The 25,313-nt window shown below is 41.1% G+C and overlaps 1 protein-coding gene across 1 annotated transcript in view; it reads right to left on the bottom strand.

Moving 5' to 3' along the window:
• LOC307154831 (globoside alpha-1,3-N-acetylgalactosaminyltransferase 1-like) overlaps positions 1–25,313 on the bottom strand; it is a 53,391-nt gene that overhangs the window by 19,101 nt on the left and 8,977 nt on the right. The window contains exons 2-5 of the mRNA XM_079864955.1: positions 18,802–18,837; positions 13,160–13,195; positions 4,816–4,842; positions 1,332–1,379 (exon numbers count right to left, since the gene is read on the bottom strand). Coding sequence (XP_079721081.1) covers positions 1,332–1,379; positions 4,816–4,842; positions 13,160–13,195; positions 18,802–18,837 — 147 coding nt within the window. The remainder of the gene's footprint in view (positions 1–1,331; positions 1,380–4,815; positions 4,843–13,159; positions 13,196–18,801; positions 18,838–25,313) is intronic.

Here is a 25,313-nt window from a genome sequence, read left to right as displayed (position 1 = left end):
AATTGTCCAAAATGTCTTGGTATACTAAAGCATTAAGAGTTCCTTTCACTGGAACTAAGGGGCCAAGCCTAACCCCTGAAAAACAACCCCACACCATAATCACTGACCACCAAACTTTACACTTGGCACAATGCAGTCAGGCAAGTACCGTTCTCCTGGCAACCGTCAAACCCAGACTCGTCCATCGGATTGCCAGACAGAGAAGCATGATTCATCACTCCAGAGAACACGTCTCCAATGCTCTAGAGTCCAGTGGCGGCGTGCTTTACACCACTGCATCCGATGCTTTGCATTGCACTTGGTGATGCAGCTGCTCTGCTATGGAAACCCATTCAGTGAAGCTCTCTATGCACTGTTCTTGAGCTAATCTGAAGGCCACATGAAGTTTGGAGGTCTGTACCTATTGACTCTGCAGAAAGTTGGTGACTTCTGTGTGCCTCAGCATGCACTGACCACGCACTGTGATTTTACTTGGCCTACCACTTCATGGCTTAGTTGCTGTTGTTCCCAATTGCTTCCACTTTGTCATAATACCACTAACAGTTGAACATGGAATATTTAGTAGTGAGGAAATTTCACGAATGGACTTATTGCAAAGGTGGCAACCTATCACGGTACCACGCTTGAATTCACCGACTCATTCTTTCACAAATGTTTGTAGAAGCAGTCTGCATGCCTAGGTGCTTGATTTTATACACCTGAGGCCATAGAAGTGATTGGAACACCTGAATTCAATGATTTGGAGGGGTGTCCCAATACTTTTGGCTATATAGTGTATCTTTATGCTATGAAAGATTCGTAAATAGTTAATGTTTTGTAGCTGTAAAAACGTAATAATGCTACATATGTTGCAGATACGTCCATATTATAAATTTCAGCATCTATCCAAACGTACAAAAAAGTAAGTTTTATGTCTTTGAAAATTACGGATTATTACCTACGTTTTAACAATGAAACCAGGCTGGTAGTGCACGTGCATAACGCGCATCATTTGTAAAGTAACGGTCGAAGAGGAGAAGAGGCAGACAGATTGAGAGTAACTTGTAAAAGTGTATTTAAAATCTTTAAAGAGGAAGAAATAATAATACTTGATTTTTTTTTTTTTTTTTTTTTTTTTCACTGGTCTAACTACTATTTTTATGTTTGGTGTGTTACACTAAAGTGTTTCTTTATTCAACATCTGGTCTCCAGCGTAAGTTTTATATCTTTCTACCCCACTCCATTAGAAGCTAGAACTGGTCCAGTAGCGTAAGTGTTGTGTTGGAGGATGCTGGTGCTACATAAGTCACAATAAATTAGAGCAAAACTGTTGAAGGAAGTTTTGTACTTACCCATGTAGTGATTGCAACTGATAATTTTCCTGGTGCTCTTTTTCTTGTCTAAGAAATAGGAGATACAGCAGTGAATGTTTGTGTTCTGTAATATAACTTTTGTTGTGTTTGTGTGTTTTTATTAGCATGTGGATTACTGCACAGTATACATCATTAGCAATAGCAATAATGCATACATTTTCCAGGTAGAAGAACGTGTGTTGGAGCTACTAACACATTACAACTAACATGTAACCTACCTTAATAACTGTGGGGAGTGGTAAATCTCTAATGGTCCAAATAACCAGTGTTGGGCAGTAGCGTCTCTACAAGTGACGCTACTAGTTTAACTACATTTCTCAGTGAGGTACGCATATATATATATATATATATATATATATATATATATATATACATACATATACACACATATATATGCTCGCGATGTTTTCAGCCTATATGGACATGAATGCATGAACTTCATCTACACAGCCGCTTTGAGAGTCACTTCAGGAGCATTTTAGCTTGATTTGAGAAAAACTATTGTCATATCATAAAAACACAGAGAGACTCAAAGGTCTACACGGCAACCCGTAAAAATAAAAGTTTGGTTTAACCTTTGAAGAAAGCTTTGCTTAAATCATTACATTTTAAACCATTGGTTTTTACAATTAAATTAAACCATTTAAATGAAATCAAGAAAAATATTTCATAGTGCCCTAAAAATGTAATTTATTTTTAAAAAATTAATAAATTATTGTTAAATTGTATAAGTTTCATGATTTCAATTAATTAGACATGCTTTTTGATTTCTAAAATGTAATCTAACCATTAAAATGGGAGTTCAAAAAAAAAGAAAAGAAAAGAAAAAAACAGAATACAGAAAAATTCAAATGGAAAAAAATAAAACTGATTTTATAGCCCCTACAACTAGCTTTTTGGTGCATTACCACCACCTTCTGCTCCGGACGGTGACATCCCAATCTCAATCCTTGGGCTGACATGTGAGAAATGTACTTAATGGAAAGATGCACACACTCTCGACACTTGTTATAGTTTATAGTTTGTTTGTTATATAGTTGTATGGTTTTATATAGTTATGTTTTTTTGTTGTTGTTGTTGTTGTTGTTGTTTGTTGCCAAATTGGTTTGGAACAGTTGTTGAATAAAAAATTGGACTGAGAAATTATGCCTGCCTATCTGTTTGACTGACAGTTTTATTTATCACTGAGATAGCATTGACTTGGAATGAAGTTGGCTCAATATAAAAATGAAATTTTTAAAAATAGCTTAGATGTAGTAAACTACTTTTGCCATAATGCTGTAGCTTGCTACATTTCCCAGGGTGGTAGCTTCAGAAGCTACATTTAATGTAGGCTAACTGCTAGCTTAGCTCACTACATATTTCGAGTATCTTGCCCAACACTGCAAATAACATAATCAAACAATATTTAAGATATACACATGTGCGTGTACATGTGTATTTGTATGTTTAGAGAGTTTTACTTTTTCGTTCTAATATAATATACTATATAACAATATATACAATTAAAACTGCTACTTAGCTATATTTGTTTATATTAATTGTTTTAGCATTGAAAAAAATAAAATATTACAAATAAACTAAAACATTCTAAATGTTTAAATTCCAAGTCAAGCATGATTTCCGTCTTTTTTTAAATAACATTCATTATGTCAGCATGACATAGAAGGAAAGCAAGTTTAATATTCTAAGATCTTGGACCAGGAAAGAATGCAGGTTATCAATGTCCATTACTATTTAATTTTAACGTTTTTTATTTTGTATAATTCTAAATCATTTGTTGCTACTGTTTGTGAACAATTTTTAAAGATCAGGTGTCTTAATATGCATACCACTTGGTCCACATAAAATGTAAATCTATGATTTTTTCCACCTTTCCTCTCATCCTCTTTGCTAGTTTGCTTTGCAAACTCCCACAACACCTCCGCGCTGTCTCCTCCCTCCAGACATTTAAACTGATCTCAAAACTCATTTATTTACACTATGCTCTGTTAACCAATTGTATACTTAGGTTTTATTTTATTTGTAACATGATAACTGTCTGTCTGCCTGTTGTTATATCCTGTCTCATGTTGTTATATCCTGACTGTATATTTGTAACTGTCACTATTATGTAAAGTGTCCTTGGGTTCTTAAAAGGCGCTTTATAAATAAAAAGTATTATTATTATTATTACTCGATGATCTCAAGTTTGGTATGGAGTACTACAAGGCTTAGTTCTAAAACTGTTGCTTATACATGCAATTTTTTGAAGATATCATTAGGAAAGATGAAGTTTTCCCTGTTATGCTGATGTAAAATTTGTAAGACCGCATTTTCCATCTTAAAAATATCTCTATACTCTCAGTGTCAAATGCAGAAAAGTTCATTCATGCATTCATGACCCCCAAGGCTAGATTACTGTAATGCCTTACTGGTCATTAGAGTAATCAAGCAAAAGTGTCCAATAACAGGAAAGAAGCAGAGATAAAATACGTAGTATAAAATTAAGTTTTTTTAATCACTTGGCCATGCTGACAGTAAGTTTGAACTTGCACTAGGCCTATAGTGTAGGCCATGTGCATAAATGTATGCTTCTAAATGCACTTTTGTACACTGAAAAAAATTTGGAGTAGGATTTACTTGAAAAACTTGTTTTTCCACTCAGAAAATGCTAGTAAATTTACAAAGATTTGCCAAGTAAAAACCTAAACATATTTATCAGTAGCTTTAATTAGAAATCTTTAAGTTAAATTTACTTGGAATATGGAATTAAGTAAACTTTACTTAACCTAGTTAAGTGAAAGTAACAAAGAAAATAAGTAATTTGAACTTGGCTAGTAAAAGGTTGATTATTATCGATTTAGTTGAAAATTCCTTTGCATAACATTTCACTCAAACAATAATATTGAATTATACCAGTCATTTATAGTATGTGCTTTACTTAGATTATCTAAGTAATTTATACTACATCATGTCAGATGTTAAACATCATGTGAATGCAAAGACCTCAATACTTGGTAGACAATACACAATGACGGTAACATTTGATGGATCATTTTTGTGTTTGAATGTGTCATTTTGAGCAGAAAATTGACTCGAAATGTCACAAAATGGCAAGTTACTAATCTTGACAACAAAAGCAATGATAAAACAGTGTAAATACAGCTGGAAACCAGTGAAAAATGAACCTCATTAATTATTCAAGGTCCAGTGCATGATGGGAACCCCAGTATCAGAAAAGATGAGTAATTTTTACTTAATTTTATTGAGTTGATATTTACGCTTTCATTTCTACTCGCTTGAATTAAGTACTGATATGGAATTTACTTAGTTTTTTTAATTCTTGCCTGAACTAACTTTTTAATGTAAATTACATTGGTTTTTTTTCAGTAGTATTTACTTCACCAAAAAATGATTTTTTACAGTGTATGTGTAAGTGTGTGTGTGATTTGAGCGTGTTTCAGTGAGTGGCTGTACTTACTTAAGGCAGGATCTGTGCTGTTTATATCTGAAACATATATATGGTTATAATGCTGAAATACTGCATGGTCACAATACATTCCCCTAATTCAGAAGAAAGGGATTACGGTGGGTGAGCTTGTGCAAAACAAAACACAATTCCGAAAACAAAACAACAAATTCATAAACGAAATGACTTGCAATCAAGACTTCAGAAAGTAACATATAGGCCTACTGCACATCTGCGACAGGAGAGAGTCGATTTGCGTGTGCATAGAGCTGTCTATTTAACCAGCTAATTTAATGCGATTATTATGGAGAAAAAAAAACTTTTTTTATCAAAATCGTCCTACCATCTGATTTTAAAAGAACACGATCATGTAAAGAGGGAGAATGGCGTGTAGAGTAAGAACAGCAGATTCTGCTGGCTATTCTCTGAGAAAACAAAGGAAAATAACATTTGAACTCTCTTGCTATATTACCGTCCCCATTCGAGACACGATCACACTTGAGTTGACCACCTCCCAATATTAGGGCTGGGTATTGACACAAATTTCACAATTCGATTCGATTTCGATTCACAAGCTTGCAATTCGATTCGATTTCGATTACGATTCGATTCGATTCAATATTGATTATTTTGGATATTAGGTACAATACATTGCAAATTTTCTCAAGGAAAACAAATCTCTTAATTATTATTGTAAACTATGGGAGTCAGTTGTAGCCTGTAGGCTTCATTAGCCTACTATAATATTGAAGATAAAAATGAACTGATTTGTATACAAACACTTAAAATAAACTTTTATTTATTTTTATAATAATAAAGTTATATGAAATTATATAAAAATTTAAATGGTGGCTGTCATAAAAACTTTCCAGATTTATTCAAACATGCATTAAATATTGAAGAACATTAAAAATTATAATGAATATGTAATATGGTGCATATATTTAACAAAATGCTACTCTCTAGAGTTAATTTTTCTAGCTGACTAACGAGTTTATGTTCACTGGATATGTTTTTTCTGAGGTAAATGTGACGTTACATGACATTGTTTACTAACGTCTTTCGGTTGAAACACTGATTGAGCGATTCCATGTGACATGATACAGACTTCGATAAGTTGTACTCTATCTGTTAACACACTTTCAGATGCTCGTTCATGTTTATTTCGCGCTGTAACTGGTATTATTAAGGCGGAAGAGAAGGTCATGTCCGCTCCGCACTGCTGCTTCTCTTAAGCTGAGCTGTGCCAGAGCGATCTCACGCCACAGTACCAAAAACGGTAATTATGTTTTTGAATTTCATAAGAAAATGGACATAATTTGAAATCTGACACATTGTTTCATATCAATAATAACAAAGCACAAAGATTATTGTGATTTATTGGATGGCATGCACGCAACAATGTTCCATTCATTCATCAACTGAAAACAGGATGACTAATCGATTCTTGGGATTTAAGAATCGATATCGTTTCGCAAAAATGAGAATCGATTAAAATCGAGAAATCAATATTTTTTTACCCAGCCCTACCCAATATACACATCATTCCCTTCACCCATCCCTACCTGAATTCACCCAAAAATCTATATGGTTTTAATATGAACAATTATCATACAGTATTATACATGTTTGGTATCATTTGAAAGGTAATAAAGTATTTAAGAGTTTAGAGATAATCCGCACACAGAGGAGGGTGTGTCTTCCAGGCAAATGACATCCTATTCTCAAAGGTTTAAACTCAATGCAAATTCTGTCCCCAGTAAGTCTGGGATGGTGATCAGTGCAAATTCCCATTGTTAGCATAATGTTTCCATGTGAAAGAACTTTCTGTCTATATAATGAAATGCAACGAGAGACTCTGGGCGATTCTGTAACCCAGATCAGATCATGTATTTTATAATGTCAAGGTATTGCATCTTCTCTTTATTCCAGAGCATTTGATGTTTTGTATCTATTATCTTTGAACTGATTATGAAATTGCCATTATACATTTACCTGACATAATAAATTGTAAACATTTTATTTTATTCTAATCGACTCTGACATTATTTTCAGTAAAGATTTAAAAAGAATAGTCAAACATTCGCTCACATTTAATGATGCACAGATATAATTAAAACCTTTTCATTTATGGAGTCAGATGAAATAATGAGTTAATACATATGAAAAAATATATTTCATTTAATCAAATTACTTTGCCACGAGGAAAGACAGTAGACCTTCTGTCAGAACAGAGACCTTCACCCGCTGATCGGATGCCTCCTTTGGGCCGATTGAGCCGGGCTTACACCCACCACTAAACTTTGACTATAGGCATGTTGCAATATTAACTTCTTGTGTATTGATCTGTATAAAATTAATATCACATGTGGAAAAAACAGCACTCTTGCTTGTGTGCTTAACTATAGCCTATGAATATAATATAAGACAAAAGCTCATGCAGAGGAATTTTATATCTGGAATTTCAGGGACATTACTGCATTCTAATAGTGTTTTTGTTTGTTTTTTGCATAGTGAGTGACATTCTCGATAATGTCAGTTCGCAGCCTCGCACATCATAAAAAAAAAAACAACAATAATTATCGTAGACAATTCAGCTCTAATATTTACACATGGACACGCGAATCGACTTCCTCCTGCTGTACATTCTGCACGTCTTGATTGACAGATGTCTCGTCCAATCAGCGGTCAGTATTCCATTCGCCACATATACCTACCTTTTTTTTGTCTGAATTGTCGTTGTGTTTTCTGATTTGCTAAAAGAAGGCTTTTATTTTATTCTCGCTGTATTATTAGGTTTGTTTGAGATTAGCAAAATCTGCGCAGAACCGATCACCGGTGATCACCGGGAGATGCATGCCGGTTAGAAATGTGTCAGAGTGCGGTACGCCTTGCTCTGATGTCATGCTGACGTATGTAAAAAAAAAAACTCACGACGGCGGACGTGTCGGGTTCTGCAGTTTCTCTCCACCAAGTGTGCTGATCAAAAGCACAATGGGAAACGACTTGCTGACGACATAGCTTAATGCTCATTGGTTTAAACAACCGTGATGTATTGTTCTCTTTTAAAGGTGCCCTAGAATGTGAAATTGAATTTATCTTGGCATAGTTAAATAACAAGAGTTCAGTACATGGACATGACATACAGTGAGTCTCAAACACCATAGTTTTCCCTTTCTTATTTAAATCTCGTTTTTGAAAAACACCCCTGAAAAACAGGCGAATCTCCACATAACACCAACTGTGACGCAACAGTTGGGATCATTAATATGTACGCCTCTAAAAATTTGCATATGCCAGCCCATGCTCAGTGCCAGGCGAAACTGCACAGCCGAATCATCGGAAGTTCTGCAGGTGAAGAAACACGCAGGAGGAGGATCATAGGGAAAATGGCAGATCTATCTATAATCTGATACCGCTACAGTTTAATTCGAAGTTGTTAGTTGCTCTGCCCGTTTCACCACGGACTGTTTTTCTAACCTGGAACAATATCAAGCAGCCAGGCATCTCTTGGCGTCTCAAACGGACGAAGGGGGCAATTTCAACTAACGTTATATTCCCGCAAGCGGTAAGTAGTGATTTTATTAACGATAATTTACACTGTGTTATCTAGATCCAGCGCGATATTGTTTTTTCCTCGAGAGACATCGTGGCTTGCAAACGAGCGAACGAAGCATGGCAGTTGCTCAGTGTTTGGATGTACAAATGAACACAAAAGTATTTTTTTAGTTCCTTCATCCGAGCCTCTGGAGAACCAGTGGGTTATGTGAATTTCTGATGTGTAATTGTTCAAGTTCAGACAGATAATCTTTCTCTCAAAGTCGTTCAACACTGTTTATGCATCAGTAGATCGCGTTGCAGTGATAAGATCTTCATTCACGCGATCAACAGGCTGTCATCTGCTCAATGCTGGAATAATCTAAATACTTAAAAAAACTTCTCATGATTCGTTAATCCCGATAGCTGTAATAGTAAAAACGTATAAAAGCTGTAATAGTAAAAGTTTTCAGATAGCTCTACATGTAATGCCAGATATTTCATATGCAAGCATGTCAGCCAATCACAGCAGAGGGCGTTTACACTGAAGTCTCACAGCAGACACGCCCCTTCAAACAGAGTGTTCAATCCAGGGAATGAAATCAGGCTAGGAAATATGCCTTTTATTTCTAAATTATAACAAATTTTGATCTAAAAAACATACTAACATTATAAGGGCACCCCAGGAAACAATAATAAAATAATCCATTCTACGGCACCTTTAAAATGTTTGATTTTAAAACTCTGATTTCATGTTTTATGTGTATAAATTATGAGCGAATATTCCCAAACTTTCTGACAGTGTGATCTCTATATGGGTAATGTGATGTCATTTAAAAAAAAAAAAAAATTAACATATGTCTGTATTAAAATAAAAATGATTGATAAACACGTATTTGGAATGGAATTAAATAACAAGTACTTGGGTGTCTTGTTCATTATATTTATTTTCATATAAAAGTAACAGAACGTCGCGGTTACGTATGTAACCCTGAGTTGGGAAAGGAGATGTTACGACAGTGATTGACAAAATTGGGGGTTTCGCTTAGAAGTCAATCTAAGCCTATCACCTTCAAGTTTCACAAAACGAGCTAATGGCATGGGAGATGCCATGGGTCTGCGGAATTTGCATGGCGCAACTCCGCCCCACAGCGTGGGTATAAAGGAGGAGCGATGGCAATCTCACATTGTGTTTCCTCGCTGAGGAGCCGAGACTGAACTCTAGGCCGTTTCAGCGGTACAGCGGTTGTGGCAGAGGGACGTAACGTCTCCATTCCCTACTCAGGGAACGAGGGTTACATACGTAACCGAGACGTTCCCTTTCGGTCACTACGAATTACGTCAGCGACTGACGAAATTGGGGGTCCCAGTATAATCACACCTCATCCAGTGCCCTGCGCAAGACTGAGCTCCCTGTCGTGGGACTAGCACGGACGAAGGGCTAGGCTTAACGCAAGAATACCAAGGTACACTGGGTAACATATACCAGGAGGAATATGTAAGAAAATCCAGTCCGCAGGGTGGAATGTTTCAACCTCGAGAGAGAGGGCAAGACACAAGCTCGGTGGAGACTTGCTGTGGAAATACACATGTGAGAGTCACCCAACAGGGGAACCATGCACATGGAATACCTAGCCAATCACGTGGGCTGACCAACCGGGCATGCACTCTCGTGACGGTATCATCAGTGTAGGAGGAACTCAAGGTCTTAGGAAGAAGAACTTTAGTCCATGGAGTGGAATGGCACAGCAAGCGATGACACCGAGAGGGTCTTATTCCCGGCCACTGGGGCGAGTACCTGGGAGGACACTGGCTCCACTCAGAGAATATAGAATATTGCGAATGTGTCTGCCAGTGAGGCACCATGCGCTAGAGCCCAAGAGGAAGCCTGGTGGAGTGTGCCTTCACACCAAGGGGGCATGGTCGGCCCTGCGTCTGGCAAGCCAAGACACTATCCAGTGAGACAACCTTTGCTTGGAAAGAGCCTTTTCCTTCAGCTTCCCACCATAACAGACAAAGAGCTGGTCTGAGGTCCTGAAACACTGCATTCTGTCTATGTAAGCACGGAGGGCGCGTACTGGACAGAGCAGTGCCAAGGCTGGGTCTGCCTCCTCCGTGAGCAGAGCTCGCAGGTTCACCACCTGATCTTTGAAAGGAGTGGTGGGAACCTTGGGCACGTATCCAGGCTGGGGTCTCAGGTTCACGTGAGAGTTAGCCGGCCCGAATTCCAAACCTGGTCTCGAGAGTGAGTAGGATCAGCCAGTCGTGGAGATAGTTCAGGATGCGAACCCCGTGTTGCCGACTTGGCACAAGGGCTGCCTCGATGACTTACGTGACGTCGTGAGGGCACAGGGCTAACCCAATGGGAGAACCGCGTACTGATATGCATGCCCCTCGAAAGCAAACTGTAGAAACAGTCTGTGTCGAGGAAGAATGGAGACATGAAAGTAGGTGTCCTTCAGGTCGATCTCTGCAAACCAATCCAACGGACAAACGCATTCGAAAATGCGTTTCACTGTCAACATCTTGAACAGAAGCCTGTGAAGGAATTGGTTCAAGATGCGCAGGTCCAGGACTGGTCGTAACCCACTGCTTTTCTTGGGTTCAATGAAGTATGGGCTGTAGAAGCCGGACTTCATCTTGGCTGGAGGGAAGGCCTCGATCACACCCTTCACCAGTAAGGTGGCGACCTCCGCACGCATGACAGGGGCATAGCCACCTAACATGGTATAGCGGACTTGGTCCGGACCTGGTCGCTCGCACAAGCCAGCGGAGCAGGCTGGGAAGCCAAGCGCTCAAGAAATGAACCAGCAGGGTCAAGGAACTACAGGCGTACACACGATGGGGCAGCGAAGCGGAACGACCGGCCCAGACATAGGGATGCATATCGTCCCGGAGTGGGGGCGTGGTCAAGTTCTGGACGGCTGGCCGTAGGTGTAGAAGGGCCTCAGTCTGCTTCTGGGTGGACAAAAACTGTTGGGCGCAGTCCTCAACCACACCGCCGAAGAACCCAGCCTGGGACGTTGGGGAGCTGTGAAAACAAGTTCTCAGTCTCCTGCACATCAAACTGGTTGAGCCCTAATGGCGTTCCTGGGACCACACATGTGGACATCACCTGGCCCAGGGATCACGCAGTGACCTACATTGCCCGTAGAGCGAGGTCGGACAGTGCGCAGCGGAACGACCGGCCCGGACATGGGAGGCACAGCGTCCCGGTGGTGTCCTGATGCACGCGTCTCGCCAAGGAACCAATCGTCCAGCCTACAGTGCTCGGGGGAGGGCGGCGCCACTCCAACTGATGCTTTAAGCTGCGCCCAGGAAAGCATGGCCATCAGCTCTGGATCTGACTCAGCTAACGCTGGCACTCCCGAGGGAGGCAACGCAGTCGGATGCTCATTTCCAGAGGAATCAAGCCTGCCTTGTGATGCTGTGAGTGACATGACATCATCTGCCGGAGCCCCGATTGAAAACACTGGGTCCCCGAGAGAAACCAGGCTCACACGGAAGCTCCACGGCTTGCCCTGGCCACCAGCCAAAGTATCCCCTCTCGAGGAACAGATAGATTGGGGTGTGGCAGAGGAGACTCTACCCACATGGAGATCATTGAGTCTCGATCTAAACATCACGATGGTCATGTTCCCGCAATGAAAACATGACTCATCCACCAGCGCTGCCGAGCGTGATTAAGCCCAACACGCCAAACAGTGCTCGTGACCGTTAGGCAGATGGATCACTTGCCCACATCCAGAAAACACACAGGCGAGCCGTCTTGAAAAAGACGTGCCACGTGCAGCTCTTTTAGAGAGAGGATAAAGCTCAGCAGAGTGCTGACGCACCCAGGGACAAGCACACACACTGTCGGCAGATCACTGCACGGATCAGCAGCAGGCAATGTGATCTTGCTGGAAAGCGCCGTTGCACCAACACACTGGAGAGCCGCTCGTCTCGTAGGGTGAAGATAACTCAGAATGGCTTGTGGGAGTGAAGAAAACTCTTGGCTCCGAAGCGAAAACATAATGTGAGATTGCCAACGCTCCTCCTTTATACCCACACGGTGGGGCGGAGTTGTGCCATGCAAATTCCACAGACCCAAGGCATTTCCCATGCCATTGGCTCGTTTTATAGAACTCGAAGGTGATAGGCTTCTAAGTGAAACCCCCAATTTCGTCAGTCACTGACGTAACTTGTAGTGACCGTACGAAGGGAACTTCAATGACATCCAGTTTAAATGCTTATTGGTCTTAGTCACATTTTAGATATTTAGTCTAGTTTTAATTAACGAAAAGTCATTCCATTTTTTGTCAGCTTTTAGTCATTACTTTTAGTCAAACTTCAGTTACCGACATAAATTTTGGTAACTATTTTATATTTATTAAAAAATATAATAGGCCAAATCAATTAAGCTTATGAGAAATTAGAATCAAGATAACAGGCTGTATTGACAATTCTACATATCCCTTTTCCTTAGTTCAGTGGTTCTCCAATTTTTTAGAGTGCCTATTAAAACAAGTATCCCATTCATTTCTAGAAGTAGGCTAATAACTGCTTATGTTTTAGAGCAGGGATGGGCAACTTCAGTCCTGGAGGGCCACTGTCCTGCAGGGTTTAGCTCCAACCCTGATAAAACTCACCTGCCTGTAGTTTTCTAATAATCCTAAGACGCTGATTAGCTTGTTCAGGTGTGTTTGAGTAGGGTTGGAGCTAAACTCTGCAGGACAGTGGCCCTCCAGGACCGAAGTTGCCCATCCCTGTTTTAGAGGTATTAGCTCAAGGTTGTTTTTATGTGTGTAGTTATCACGCACAGTTGAAAAACACTCACCTGGTTAAATTGGGGGTGTAGCCAAAATAAATCAATCTGTGAGGAAACACAATAACAGATCATGAATGATAAAGTGAAGCAGATCATATATTTTCTCAATTGAATTATCAGATTTAATACACCGATACACATGAACCTGTCACAGTAGTTTGATGAGGTTTTACAGTGTTCTAACCATAGATATCATATATAAACGCTAGATGTCTTATGGCGCAGTCACTTCCGGCATCACCGTTCGGCCATCTTACGGCAGTGCTCTGTGCATTAAGGTGAATGATCAGCACGTACACAAATCCTCATATCTCGATGAAATCTCGACGGATTTACAAACGGTTTGGTTTCTTACAAACGTTATTAACATGGCTATAATTCCGAATGCTTGAACATGCATGTTATAATTTTTCATATGTATGCAGTTTATGTATGCAGTGTCGTAACTACATCTCTGACGTTTATAACAAACCAAACCGTTTGAAAATCGGTAGAAAATTGAGCAAGTTATGGTTATTTTAAAGTACATGCACCATTAAACGAGTGAGCGAGCACCCTGTCGCAAGATGGCCGCCGTGTGCGGACGTCGACCTCCATTGGCCAACAGCGCGTACGAGGTATCTAGTGTTTATATATATATCTATGGTTCTAACTGTTGCTGGTCTTCGTCAACAACGCGCTTTTGCACCACCTGCTGGTGAGGTAGACTAACAGCAGATGGAGAGTATGCTTGACAAACCACTGCTTTTCTTGCAGCTCCTGGATGTCAATGTTGAATTTACTGTCGAATTTGAACCACTTGAATTTGTGGAAGCGAATTTGCAGAGCGAAAAATAAAATGGACCGAAAATTGCCTGTTGAATATTATAGGTTGTATGTATTTTTAAACAGTTTGAATATTTTGGAAGTGAAATATGAATGGTGAATATGGATTATTGAATTTTTAATAATGAAAATGTGTTTGAAATGTTTTTAATTGAAATATTCACAGCTTAAATATTCAACCATGTTGAATTTCAGCCCATAAAAATGCAAGCCCTAAAAATACAATGCATTAAAATGCAAGCATGGTTAATGCAATGCCTATTTTTTCCCCAAGTAGTGCAATTCAACAGGCTTTTTTGTGTCAAAAACATTTGGCATTATTTTACTTCCATAGGCCCTGATCCTATTGCAACAGGTGCTGAAAGAGCTTCTATTAATCAATCACAGCAATCTTGAAATGATTTGGAAGTGAAAGAGAGAATGTGAAGTAGGCTAATTATTGTAAAAGTCACTCATTACATTACTACTATCTTGTCAGTTATATCACGATTTTTTATATTTTATCACTTTGCATTTGTCCATTAGTTGATTAGAGTTACATTGAAATAAGTAATGATGACACCACAGCAGCTCCTGAAAATGAACTCCACAGTCTTTCTGCTGGGCATTTAGGAACAGATTTAACCCTTATAAACTTTTCTCAACAATAATGTGTGTTTGCTACAGTTAGATCAAGCCATTCATTCATAAAATCAAAATGATTATCTGGGTCAGTATATATAAAACTCATTTACAGCAATGTAAGTGTATTTGTGATTATTGTGATGGCTGTTTTATGTTCAATTCAGTGTCTTCACGGTTACTTTCCCTGTGTAGCCTACATGCATCTTTCTCTACCGTGAATGAGATTATAATGTTACAACCCCGATGCGGATGTACAGATTCAATGTTACATTTGAGGTTGACATATATCTCTCTTAGTTGTTTAGTTGCCTAAACTTTATATTGCGGCGATGTGCTGCATGCAGTAGGCTACTAGGGTCTCCCTCAATACTTCAGGATTCCCCTGCTGGACATATAAAACGCTTAACTTAGCTTAATGGACTAATACAGTGATATAAAAGACCAAACTAGCAGGCAAGCAGATGGACTCAGAATATGAACTTAACGCGCAAAGTTTAATGCTGACTGAGCGTTTCCCAGTGATAGACTGGCATAAAGTTGGCTTGACATTGGACATTCGCACATTTAGGGACCGTCTCTAAAGTTACATATGATATTGGTATACAATACCGTGGTATACACTGGTATACATATATACCGTGTTGTTGTTAGGTAACAAGTATAGGTCTCTGCAGGAGAGTAATAGAAGTTACCAGATCAGTGGGCGAGGCCATAAACACAGGGATGTTTTCGACCGCATTACCCGATTTGCCTAGGTCACAGATAGGGTAGGGTTTAGGTGTGGGGTCGAGTGAAGGGCACCATTATCATTGCATGATTTATAAACACCCACCAGTACCAGTTTGAAAACACCCACAAATTTAGAAACACCCACTTTTGTTCCGCAGAGACCCCATACTCTTATGCTGAGTCCACACTGCACGATTTTCAAAGTAGTGAGGTCGCTGTTCTTTTCACACTGCCTATCTGGGGTAGCATCAGTCACTGCTGAGTTGACACTGCACGATGGATCGCAACAGAGGGTTTCACATTGCATGACTAAACAAAAGAAAGAGTCGCCAACAACTTCTGTCTGGTCCGCAAACTACGTTTCATAACCAAACACACGCGAGAAGACTGAAATTGTTATTAAAAATGATAACCTGCAAGAAGCTTGCGATCCAAATTATCTGTGCACTGATTTGCAAAATGAGAAAAAGAAAAACAGATTATGCAAGAAGAAATGGTTGGGGAGACGTGGGGAGCAAGGATTGTGTGTTATGCATAGAGAGTTGGGGGTAAATAAATAATTTTGCAATGTGCTGCTGTTGCTGCTGGTCAAGCAAATGTTTGTGCTTTGTTTCTGTTTGATATCATTTTAAATATATCTATTAAATTCTGATATTCCGGTCTATAACTCCTCCCCGAACATCCCGCTGCCCTGTATCTTGCTCTCTCATTGGCTGTAGGTCATCACTGATGTAGTTTTCAGTCAGAACACATTTCATACAGCAGGATGTTGTAAAAAAAAAAAAAAAAGAACCAATCACAACCAATCACAGTAGGGCTTTACACAAGCTGCAATAGCCGCCACAAAGACTTTGTGCGTGGATGGGGCACGGCCCGCATCCAGTAGCTCTTGAAGAAATGAAAGTACCAGTGGTACTTCGCATAATGCAGGGTCCTAGTTCCTGGCTGAGCACCAGCTGGAGAACACAGACCACTTAAGGGCATAGAGGCGTCTCGTGGATGGGGCTCTAGCCTCACAAATAGTGTTTAGGACTCTGGCTGGAAGGTCCGTAAGCTCCCGTCGAGGGGCCACACATGGAGGGCCCATAGTTTGGGACGGGGGTGCCAAATCGTCCTGTGTGCCTGGGAAAGGAGGTCTTTCCACAGGGTTATCGGCCATGGGGCTGCTGTGAGCAGCTGAATCAACTCGGGGAACCAAGGTTGGGTCCGCCAGAGAGGGGCCACTAGAAGGACTACATGTCTGCCTTCCCTGATCCTTTTGATGACCTGAGGGAGGAGCGCGACTGGGGGAAAAGCATAAAGAATGTGGCTAGGCCATTCATGGGCCAGTGTATCCCTCCCATAAGAGGAGACTTCTGGATAGCCTGTACAGAGGTCTCGTCCTGAGCCCCCCTGGCGGTTTATATAGGACACTACTGTCGTGTTGTCCGATCGGACTAGGACATGGTGACCTGCCAGTTGTAGGAAGGTTTGGACGGCCAGCAAAACCGCCAACATTTCTAGGCAGTTGATATGCAGCCGTTTCTCCGTGCTCGTCTAAGAGCCAGGGATGGCTTTCCATGCCTCGGCCAGGCTGGCTATGGGTTGGAAACAATTTCAGGGGACGGTGCACTGCATTTGCGCAGGGTACGGACACCCATGTGGTGTGGAAGAGGAAAAGTGCTCTTTTCTCGAGTATTTTTGTTTTTTATTTTGTTCGCTTTAACAGCGGTCAATTGCAAGGGGGCGTGAACTTGAACGGGCCCACAGCTTGCAATAGCAACATCTGCTCCAACAGCCGGAACTGAACAGGGCTGCGTTTCCCAAAAGCATCGTAAGCCTAAGAAGATCGTAAAAACGATTGTACGACTGATCTTAATATTACGGTATGTTTCCCAAAATCATCGTAATTTAAGTAGCAAATCATCATTAGAAAATCATCGTAGATCTACGAGTGCTCTGGAGTAATCGTAAATCCCTAAGTGCATCGTTAGAAGACAGAGTTATGTGGTCACCAGCAGGACAACCGGCAGATTACACCTATATTCAAGTGGAATGTGAAGGTGTTGATTGTACTTTAAGTTTATTATTTAACTTTTTAAGGTCTGCCAGCACAGCGTTTTTTCGCTGTTTGCCAGCACAGCGTTTTTTCAGTTGGGACGCTTCGTTGCTATGATACAGAATATCCGCGCCACAGTTTACTTGTAACTGATTTTGCAGATAATTTGTTCCATACTAAAAATGTCGACACAATGTAGAATACTTGCTCTGTCCCTTGCTTTGGATGAAGGGATGGCTGAACCACATAGAAAGAGAGGACGGACACGCCGGTCTATGTGGGTTCATGAGATTTTGAGAGTGAGAAAACAAATTGGCAAGTACCATCGTTTGGTCCAAGAACTAAAGTTGGACGGTAGCCGGTGTGGCAAATTAGCTCTAAAAAAATGTTATTGTAACTTGTGTATAATTGATTATGAATATTTGGATCAGTTAAACAGAATTAACTTACTGTAGTAAAATTTATATTACAATCAATTACAACTCTACCCACACGGAGATCATTGTGTCTCGATCTAAACATCACGATGGTCATGTTCCCGCAATGAAAACATGACTCATCCACCAGCGCTGCCGAGCGTGATTAAGCCCAACACGCCAAACAGTGCTCGTGACCGTTAGGCAGATGGATCATGCGCCCACATCCAGAAAACACACAGACGAGTCATCTTGAAAAAGATCAGCAGCAGGCACAGTGATCTTGCTGGAAAGCGCCGTTGCACCAACACACTGGAGAGCTGCTCGTCTCGTAGGGTGAAGATAACTCAGAATGGCTTGTGGGAGTGAAGAAAACTCTTGGCTCCGAAGCGAAAACATAATGTGAGATTGCCAACGCTCCTCCTTTATACCCACACGGTGGGGCGGAGTTGTGCCATGCAAATTCCACAGACCCATGGCATTTCCCATGCCATTGGCTCGTTTTATAGAACTCGAAGATGATAGGCTTCTAAGTGAAACCCCCAATTTCGTCAGTCACTGACATAACTCGTAGTGACCGTACGAAGGGAACTTCAATGACATCCAGTTTAAATGCTTATTGGTCTTAATCACATTTTAGATATTTTGTCTTTCATAGTTTTAGTCTAGTTTTAATTAACGAAAAGTCATTGCATTTTTTGTCAGCTTTTAGTCATTACTTTTAGTCAAACTTCAGTTACCGACATAAATTTTGGTAACTATTTTATATTTATTAAAAAATATAATAGGCCAAATCAATTAAGCTTATGAGAAATTAGAATCAAGATAACAGGCTGTATTGACAATTCTACATATCCCTTTTCCTTAGTTCAGTGGTTCTCCAATTTTTTAGAGTGCCTATTAAAACAAGTATCCCATTCATTTCTAGAAGTAAGCTAATAACTGCTTATGTTTTAGAGGTATTTGCTCAAGTTTGTTTTTATGGGTGTAGTTATCACACACAGTTGAAAAACACTCACCTGGTTGAATTGGGGGTGTAGCCAAAATAAATCAATCTGTGAGGAAACACAATAACAGATCATGAATGATAAAGTGAAGCAGTTCACAGGACAAAAGGTGAGTTTCTTGTAACAGCACGATATATGTTTTAAATTGCTTAGACATGACCCGTTTTAACTTGGAAAGTTTACCTAGCCCCCTAACATTCCAAGAAATAAATGTTATCTGAGATTCACTTGACATTTTTTACAACAGTACATTTCCATAACTCTATGATCATACCCACAATGTATAATAAAAAATTAAATAAATAAATAAATAAATAAATAAATAAATAAAAACCTTAGGGTGGAAAACAAGCTTTGAATGCAATGAACTATGCACTTGAACAGAACAACCCGGCGTTCACCACTTCCCACCACACAGCAAAGATTCTTCAACAGGCTCGTCTGGTCCTACAACTAGGAACACATCCTTGGCCAGCAAAAACAACATTAGACCTCAGCCTATCCACAAACTAGCCTGGTCCTTCCAGACTCTCGTACATTTCATTTGTACAGAGAGTCTGGCCACTCTCAATTGACAAGCGTTAACTTCATTGAAGGCGGGTACTCTGTTGAAGTTTAAAACTATTGGATCTGCCCAGAGCCACTCTGGATCTGCCATAACCAATCGCTAACGTTTGGTCGTGACGTATGTCTACGACTCAAACTAGAGCACCTCAACGTCATCGTTCTCAGCCACTCCCTCTGTTCGCTGATTGAACCGCCAAAAAATTGGCCACAGAAAACCCAAGAATATACCACAAACCCAGACGGAGAACTGAAGGAAAATGAAAATTGAGCAGAAGTACGTAGGAGGGTGGAGCCAGGCTATCCACAAACAGCCTTTAAACATAGTGAATAGATGATTATCTCCCCTCAAATATTCGTTGAACTGCTTCAGTCTCAGATCGAGTTACGTTTAAATATGTTGTCTTAATTTTAACAGGCTGATAAGACAACTGTCAGTATACATATCTGAGTTAAACCAATAGAGAATTTCCTTGGTTATGATATCAGCATTGAGAAATAAAACTGCATAACGTTTCAGTCAAATGCTAGAATCTCTTTGTTGCTCTCCCGGCGCTTCTCCGAATTCCTGTATGGATTTCTGTAAATCTCCTGTCGTCTCTCAAATCCTCCACTCTCCCTTATACAGCAAGCTCAGTTTGGCTGGATACACAAATCTGTATGAAATTTTCAGCTTCTTCACATCATCGAATTCCTTTCGTTGTTTCCTCACCGCTACTGAGAAGTCTGGGAAAAACACTCATACTCATACTTCACTGTTCCCATCTCCCTGGCAGCTTGAATCACTCTCTGTCGGTCGCGGAAGTTGTGGAATTTCACAATCAGGATTCGCGGAAAGTGCTGCGGCTTTGTCAGGGGCCTACCAATTCTGTGTGCTCTTTCGATGACTACTGAACTTAGAAAGATAGATGCTCCGAACACATCAAAAAGCCACTTTTCCAAAAAGTTTGCCACATCCTTCCCTTCCAATTTTTCAGGCAGGTTGACTAAACGGAGATTGCAGCGATGGTTGCGGTTCTCTAAGTCATCCAAATCGCGGTGCAATTCGACATTCCAGAACGTTTTCTGTAACTTTTCCACATTATCCTCAGTTTCACTAATTCGGTGCTCCGCTTCTGATATTCTGCCACTAAATTCGGAAATGTAATATTTTTATTTCTTAAATAGCATTCAGGACGCCTTCAAATTTGGAAGAATAAAAGATCTTCATATCAGCGATAGCCTTCATTACCTCATTATCCTCTTCGTTGTTCACGCTAACATCAGTTCACGCCCGTCAGTAGTTTCCTCAGTTTTATCCGGAATTTTCTTTGTGGTTCTTCGATTTGCCATGACGAATCAACACTCTTTGTGATCGCGGTTAAACTCGGGTAATACTCAGTCAGCTAAGTGTCTTTAAAAGTTTTATAAACCTTAGAAATCTGGCTGTTTGTGGTAGGAGCATTGAGTTGTATGTCTATCTAGCTCGCCGCCATGTTGGATCCTCCAAAGAAGGCTTTCTGAGTATTCTGTGAAGTCTGAAGATCGTCGCAGAAGGAGATTAAATCTGAATCATATTGCGAAATGAGCTGCTTTTATAGGTTTATAGATTCCCCACCCCTTCTGGCGGGCTCTGCGCCCGGATCGGCGGGCTGTACACTGATTGGTTTGCACAGTTACGCCGCAGTTACACCACTTATCAGTGTATTGTACAGGGTGTGTCTCACATACACACAAAAAACAGCAACAGTACTTTCTCAGGAAACTCTTTAGTTGATTTAGTACTTTTTATTTTATTTGGTAGCATATTCTGATCAAGCACACTAGACAAGACATGTAAAATAAAACACGTCACACAGCATTCATTTTACCACCTAACTCTGAATTTACTATCGGACACTCAATATAGATTTTTACAGTTGTTTATGTGAAGTGTATTTCATGAATCTTTTTATTATTATTATTATTATTATTTTTATATTTAATTGTACAGTGTGAAGAATTTTGTGCTTTTATATTCAGTTTTCAGTAATTCACATAACCAACCGAAATCGAGTCCCAAATGAAAACTACTCCTCAAATCATTAACAGTTTCACTACTTACGAGCTTTATTTTATTAATATAAGTTCCAAAAAAAATAAATAACCAGGGTTCCCACACCTTGGTTAACTTCAAATTCAAGGACCTTTCAAGGACTTTCCAGGTCCAATACCCTCAAATTCAAGGACTTAATGTGGGGACACATTTCAAGTGAGAGCAAGGTTACAGCCTCTTTTTTTACGGTCTATGGTTACATTGTGTTACCTTGTAAGATACATTGTTACAGTTCCCTTTCGAGGGAACTCGAACTGTGTCGATTACGACACTTTAGGGAACGCCCTTAGCGTAATGCATCTGAAGTATAAATGAAACTAATCCAATCCTGAGCAAATTGTACTTTTTGTGATTCACAACCTGAGACTATCTTACATCTTTTTTGGCATTGTTATCATACAAGAAAACTTTGGCAAGACATTTGCTAGTCCATTGTAAATTATATATATAAAGACTTTGAGCTTTATTTCAAGGATGTTTTATCTGGGTTTTTCATTTTTGAGAAGCAATATGAGAATATATTTTTTCTTTGCAACTTAATTATTTTGCTTGCAAAATATTTTATCCACAAGTGTAAAACTATGAAAGTAACCCCCAATTTTTCTCACTTTCAAGAAGATGTTAAGATTTATATCAAATCCTTATCTACCTCTTGTAACAAAAAGGCTACTAAAACTTTGAATTTATGCTAATTTTTTGGCGTTTTTGTATATTTTTTTAATTTTATTATTATTATTATTATTATTTTATTATAATGTGATGTAATATTTATAATAAAATAGTATAAAATAATAATAATAATAAAAAAAATAAAAAAAAATAAAAAAACAACAACAACAATAATAATCCAATCCTGATTGGTGCTGCGTCATTACGTAACATGCGACGGCATACACGGAAGCTACAAAGGGCACACAGCAGAGTTAGATTTTTTGCTCTTCAGCAAGCGCTCTGTGTTAAAATGTCTGTCCTATTTGGTGTTGTTTGTCCCATAAGAATTGTCACAAATAAAGGTCTGCATTGCAATATAGAATCTAGTGGCTCGGATCTCGCGTTTTCCAAGGCAGTGCGTAGATTACGGGTCTACTCTGCATTAAAGATTCTGTGGCTGGGATCTCGCGTTGCCGAGGCAGCGCGTAGATTACGAGTCTACTCTTCAATAAAGATTCAGTGTGGGTGCGAGGAGAGGCATGCACAGTCAGCTCCTGAGGGTGCGCTGTCGGATGTTCCAGCCTCGCACCTGTTGACTTTCTTCTTGAGGGATGAAAGACAAATATATTGTAACGGCACTTCGAGAATTGTTTCGACCAAACCCTGCCGGAGAGCCGCTTCAGGGGATCGAGAACGAATCTCGAATAATACCCGAAATCAGTCTTGAGAGGCTGGTTCCCTTAGTAGAATATTTCAAAGCATTGCAAGACCTGCAAAATATTTCTCTGTGGGTCCTGCGCACAATAAAGAAGGGTTACAGGCTGCAGTTCGATTCCACCCACCAAAATTCAGTGGGTTGGTGTGAGATGGAACTTCCTGTGAGATGGAACTTCCTTCCATCTCACAGGAAGTTCCTGAGGTTCCCTTCGGGGGTGAAGCGTTCCAATATTGGGTTCTTCCGTTCGACCTAGCTCTCTCCCCTCGCACTTTTACCAAATGTATAAGAATGTTCCCGAGGGGGAACCCTTTCCGCATGATCAGGGTTACGCGCAGATGCCTTCGATCCCTATCTATGTCGGAAAAAAGCTTGGTTTCTGTCCCAAGGCCCCGTGCTGGGAGCGTCATGTCGCCAGAAAGCCGCTTCGACAGACGCCTCCCTCACAGGCTGGGGCGCGGTCATGGATGGCAGGGCTCTGAGGAGCTTCCTCCCAGACCTCAGGGGTCACCACGCAGACAATGTGTCGGTGATCTCCTACTTGATTCATCAGGGGGTTCTGAGATTATCTCTCAGAGCAATGCATGTCCCAGGGGACCAGAATCAGAGAGCAGACATCCTGTTGAGGCAGGGGCTGAGGCCCGGGAAATGGAGTCTTCACACCGAGGTGGTGAAGTCGATATGCGAGAGGTTCGGCCCAGTGGAAGTGGATTTGTTCGCTGTCCGCTGTGGTTTTCTCTCATCCCTCCAGCCCCATTGGGTTTGGATGCCATGGTACAGACTTGGCCGAGGCTACGCCTGTACGCTTTGCCCCTGATTGCTCTGATCCCGTTGGTGTTCTGGAGAGGGTCCGTCGAGACAGGATCAGCTTACTTCTAGGTGCCCTGTACTGGCCGGCCCCCTCTGAGGAGGGACCTGCTTCCACAGGCCGGTGGCTCAATATTCACCCTTGACCAGACCTGTGGAAACTTTGGGCCTGGCCCCAGAGGGGGCTCAGTACCTAGAGGCTGGCCTGTCGGCTGGAGTGGTTGAGACCACACTCAGTTCCAGAGCTCCTTCCACGAGGAGATTGAACAGCCTAAAGTGGAATGTGTTTCGAGTTGGTGTAGAGAGCGTGAGGTGGACCCAGTTAACTACTCGGTTGGCTTCAGTGCTGGAGCTCCTCCAATATCGCCTCTCGGCTGGTCTTACCCCGTCCACACTCGAGGTGTACGTGGCTGCCATTGCGGCTTTCCATGCTCCTCTGGGTGATGGGCCCCTGGGGAGACATCAGCTGGTTGTACGTTTCCTCCGTGGGGCTCGGAGGATGAGACCTGCGGCTCATACCAGAGTTCCCACATGGGACCTGGCAAAATAAAGAGCTGGTCGAGGCCCCATTCGAACCTCTGGAGTCAGCTGAGGCCAAGAACCTTCCATCAAAGTAGCTTTTTTATTAGCCATTACTTCTCTGAGGAGAGTAGGAGACCTTCAGACACTCTTTATATCTCATGGGTGCCTGGAGTTTGCTCCAGGTGACATTAAGGCTATCTTGCATCCCAGGCCAAGCAATGTGCCTAAACTGCCATCTAATGTGGCACGGCCTATGGTTCTGCAGGCTTTTCATCCTCCACCTCACGTGACGGCGGATGAAGAAAGACTTAATTTGCTCTGCCCTGTCGGAACTCTCAAGATTTATGTCCAGAGGTCTTCTTTATGGCGGAAGTCAAACCAGTTGCTGGTGTGCTTCGACTACCCAAGAAGGGGCTTCCCGCATCCAAACAGGCCATCAGTAACTGGGTCATTCAGACTATCTCTATGGCCTATCAGGTACGCAGCTTGCCTTCACCTTTGGCCGTGAGGGCTCATTCAACCAGAGGCATGGCGTCCTCTAGAGCCCTCCTTTCAGGGGCCCCGATCCAAGAAGTGTGCGATGCAGCAGGATGAGCTACTCCTCATACTTTCATCAGATTCTATAGCCTGGACATTCCTTCTACGCCAGGCACTCTAGTGCTCTCGTCCTAAGTGTGCCTGTGCACAGCTTCACACTGGGACAGGCAGGGCTCGTTGTGGCATAGTGGGTACTCGTTCCCCAAAGTGTCGTAGTCTACGCAGTTTGAGTTCCCTCGAAAGGGAACGTCTCGGGTTATGACTGTAATACTTGTTCCCTGAGAAGGGAACGAGACACTGCGTCCCTCTGCCACGCCTTCCTCTGCCTGGGAGCGACTTGCTTCACCGCAGAAGCTAACTCTGTTGTGTGTCGGTGTCCCTTTGTAGCTTCCGTGTATGCCGTCACATGTTACGTCATTACGAAATAAAAATTTTATGTCATGAAGAAATTAATATTTTTCTTACACAAACTCATCGCTTTCCTCCAGAAGGCCTTTATTAACCTCCCGGAGCCGTGTGGAGTTCTTTTATAATGGATGGATGAACTTTTTTGAGCTTCAATCTTTTTTGCAATTCACTGCCATTATAAAGCTCGGAAGCGTCAGGGTGTTTATTAATATAACTCTGATTGTATTCGTCTGAAAGAAGAAAGCC

The sequence above is a fragment of the Squalius cephalus genome (genome assembly GCF_949319135.1).
Source record: "Squalius cephalus genome assembly, chromosome: 3".
Taxonomy (NCBI): Eukaryota; Metazoa; Chordata; class Actinopteri; order Cypriniformes; family Leuciscidae; genus Squalius; species Squalius cephalus.
Note: the sequence above shows the minus strand (reverse complement) of the source record. Positions and strands in the feature narration are given on the sequence as shown.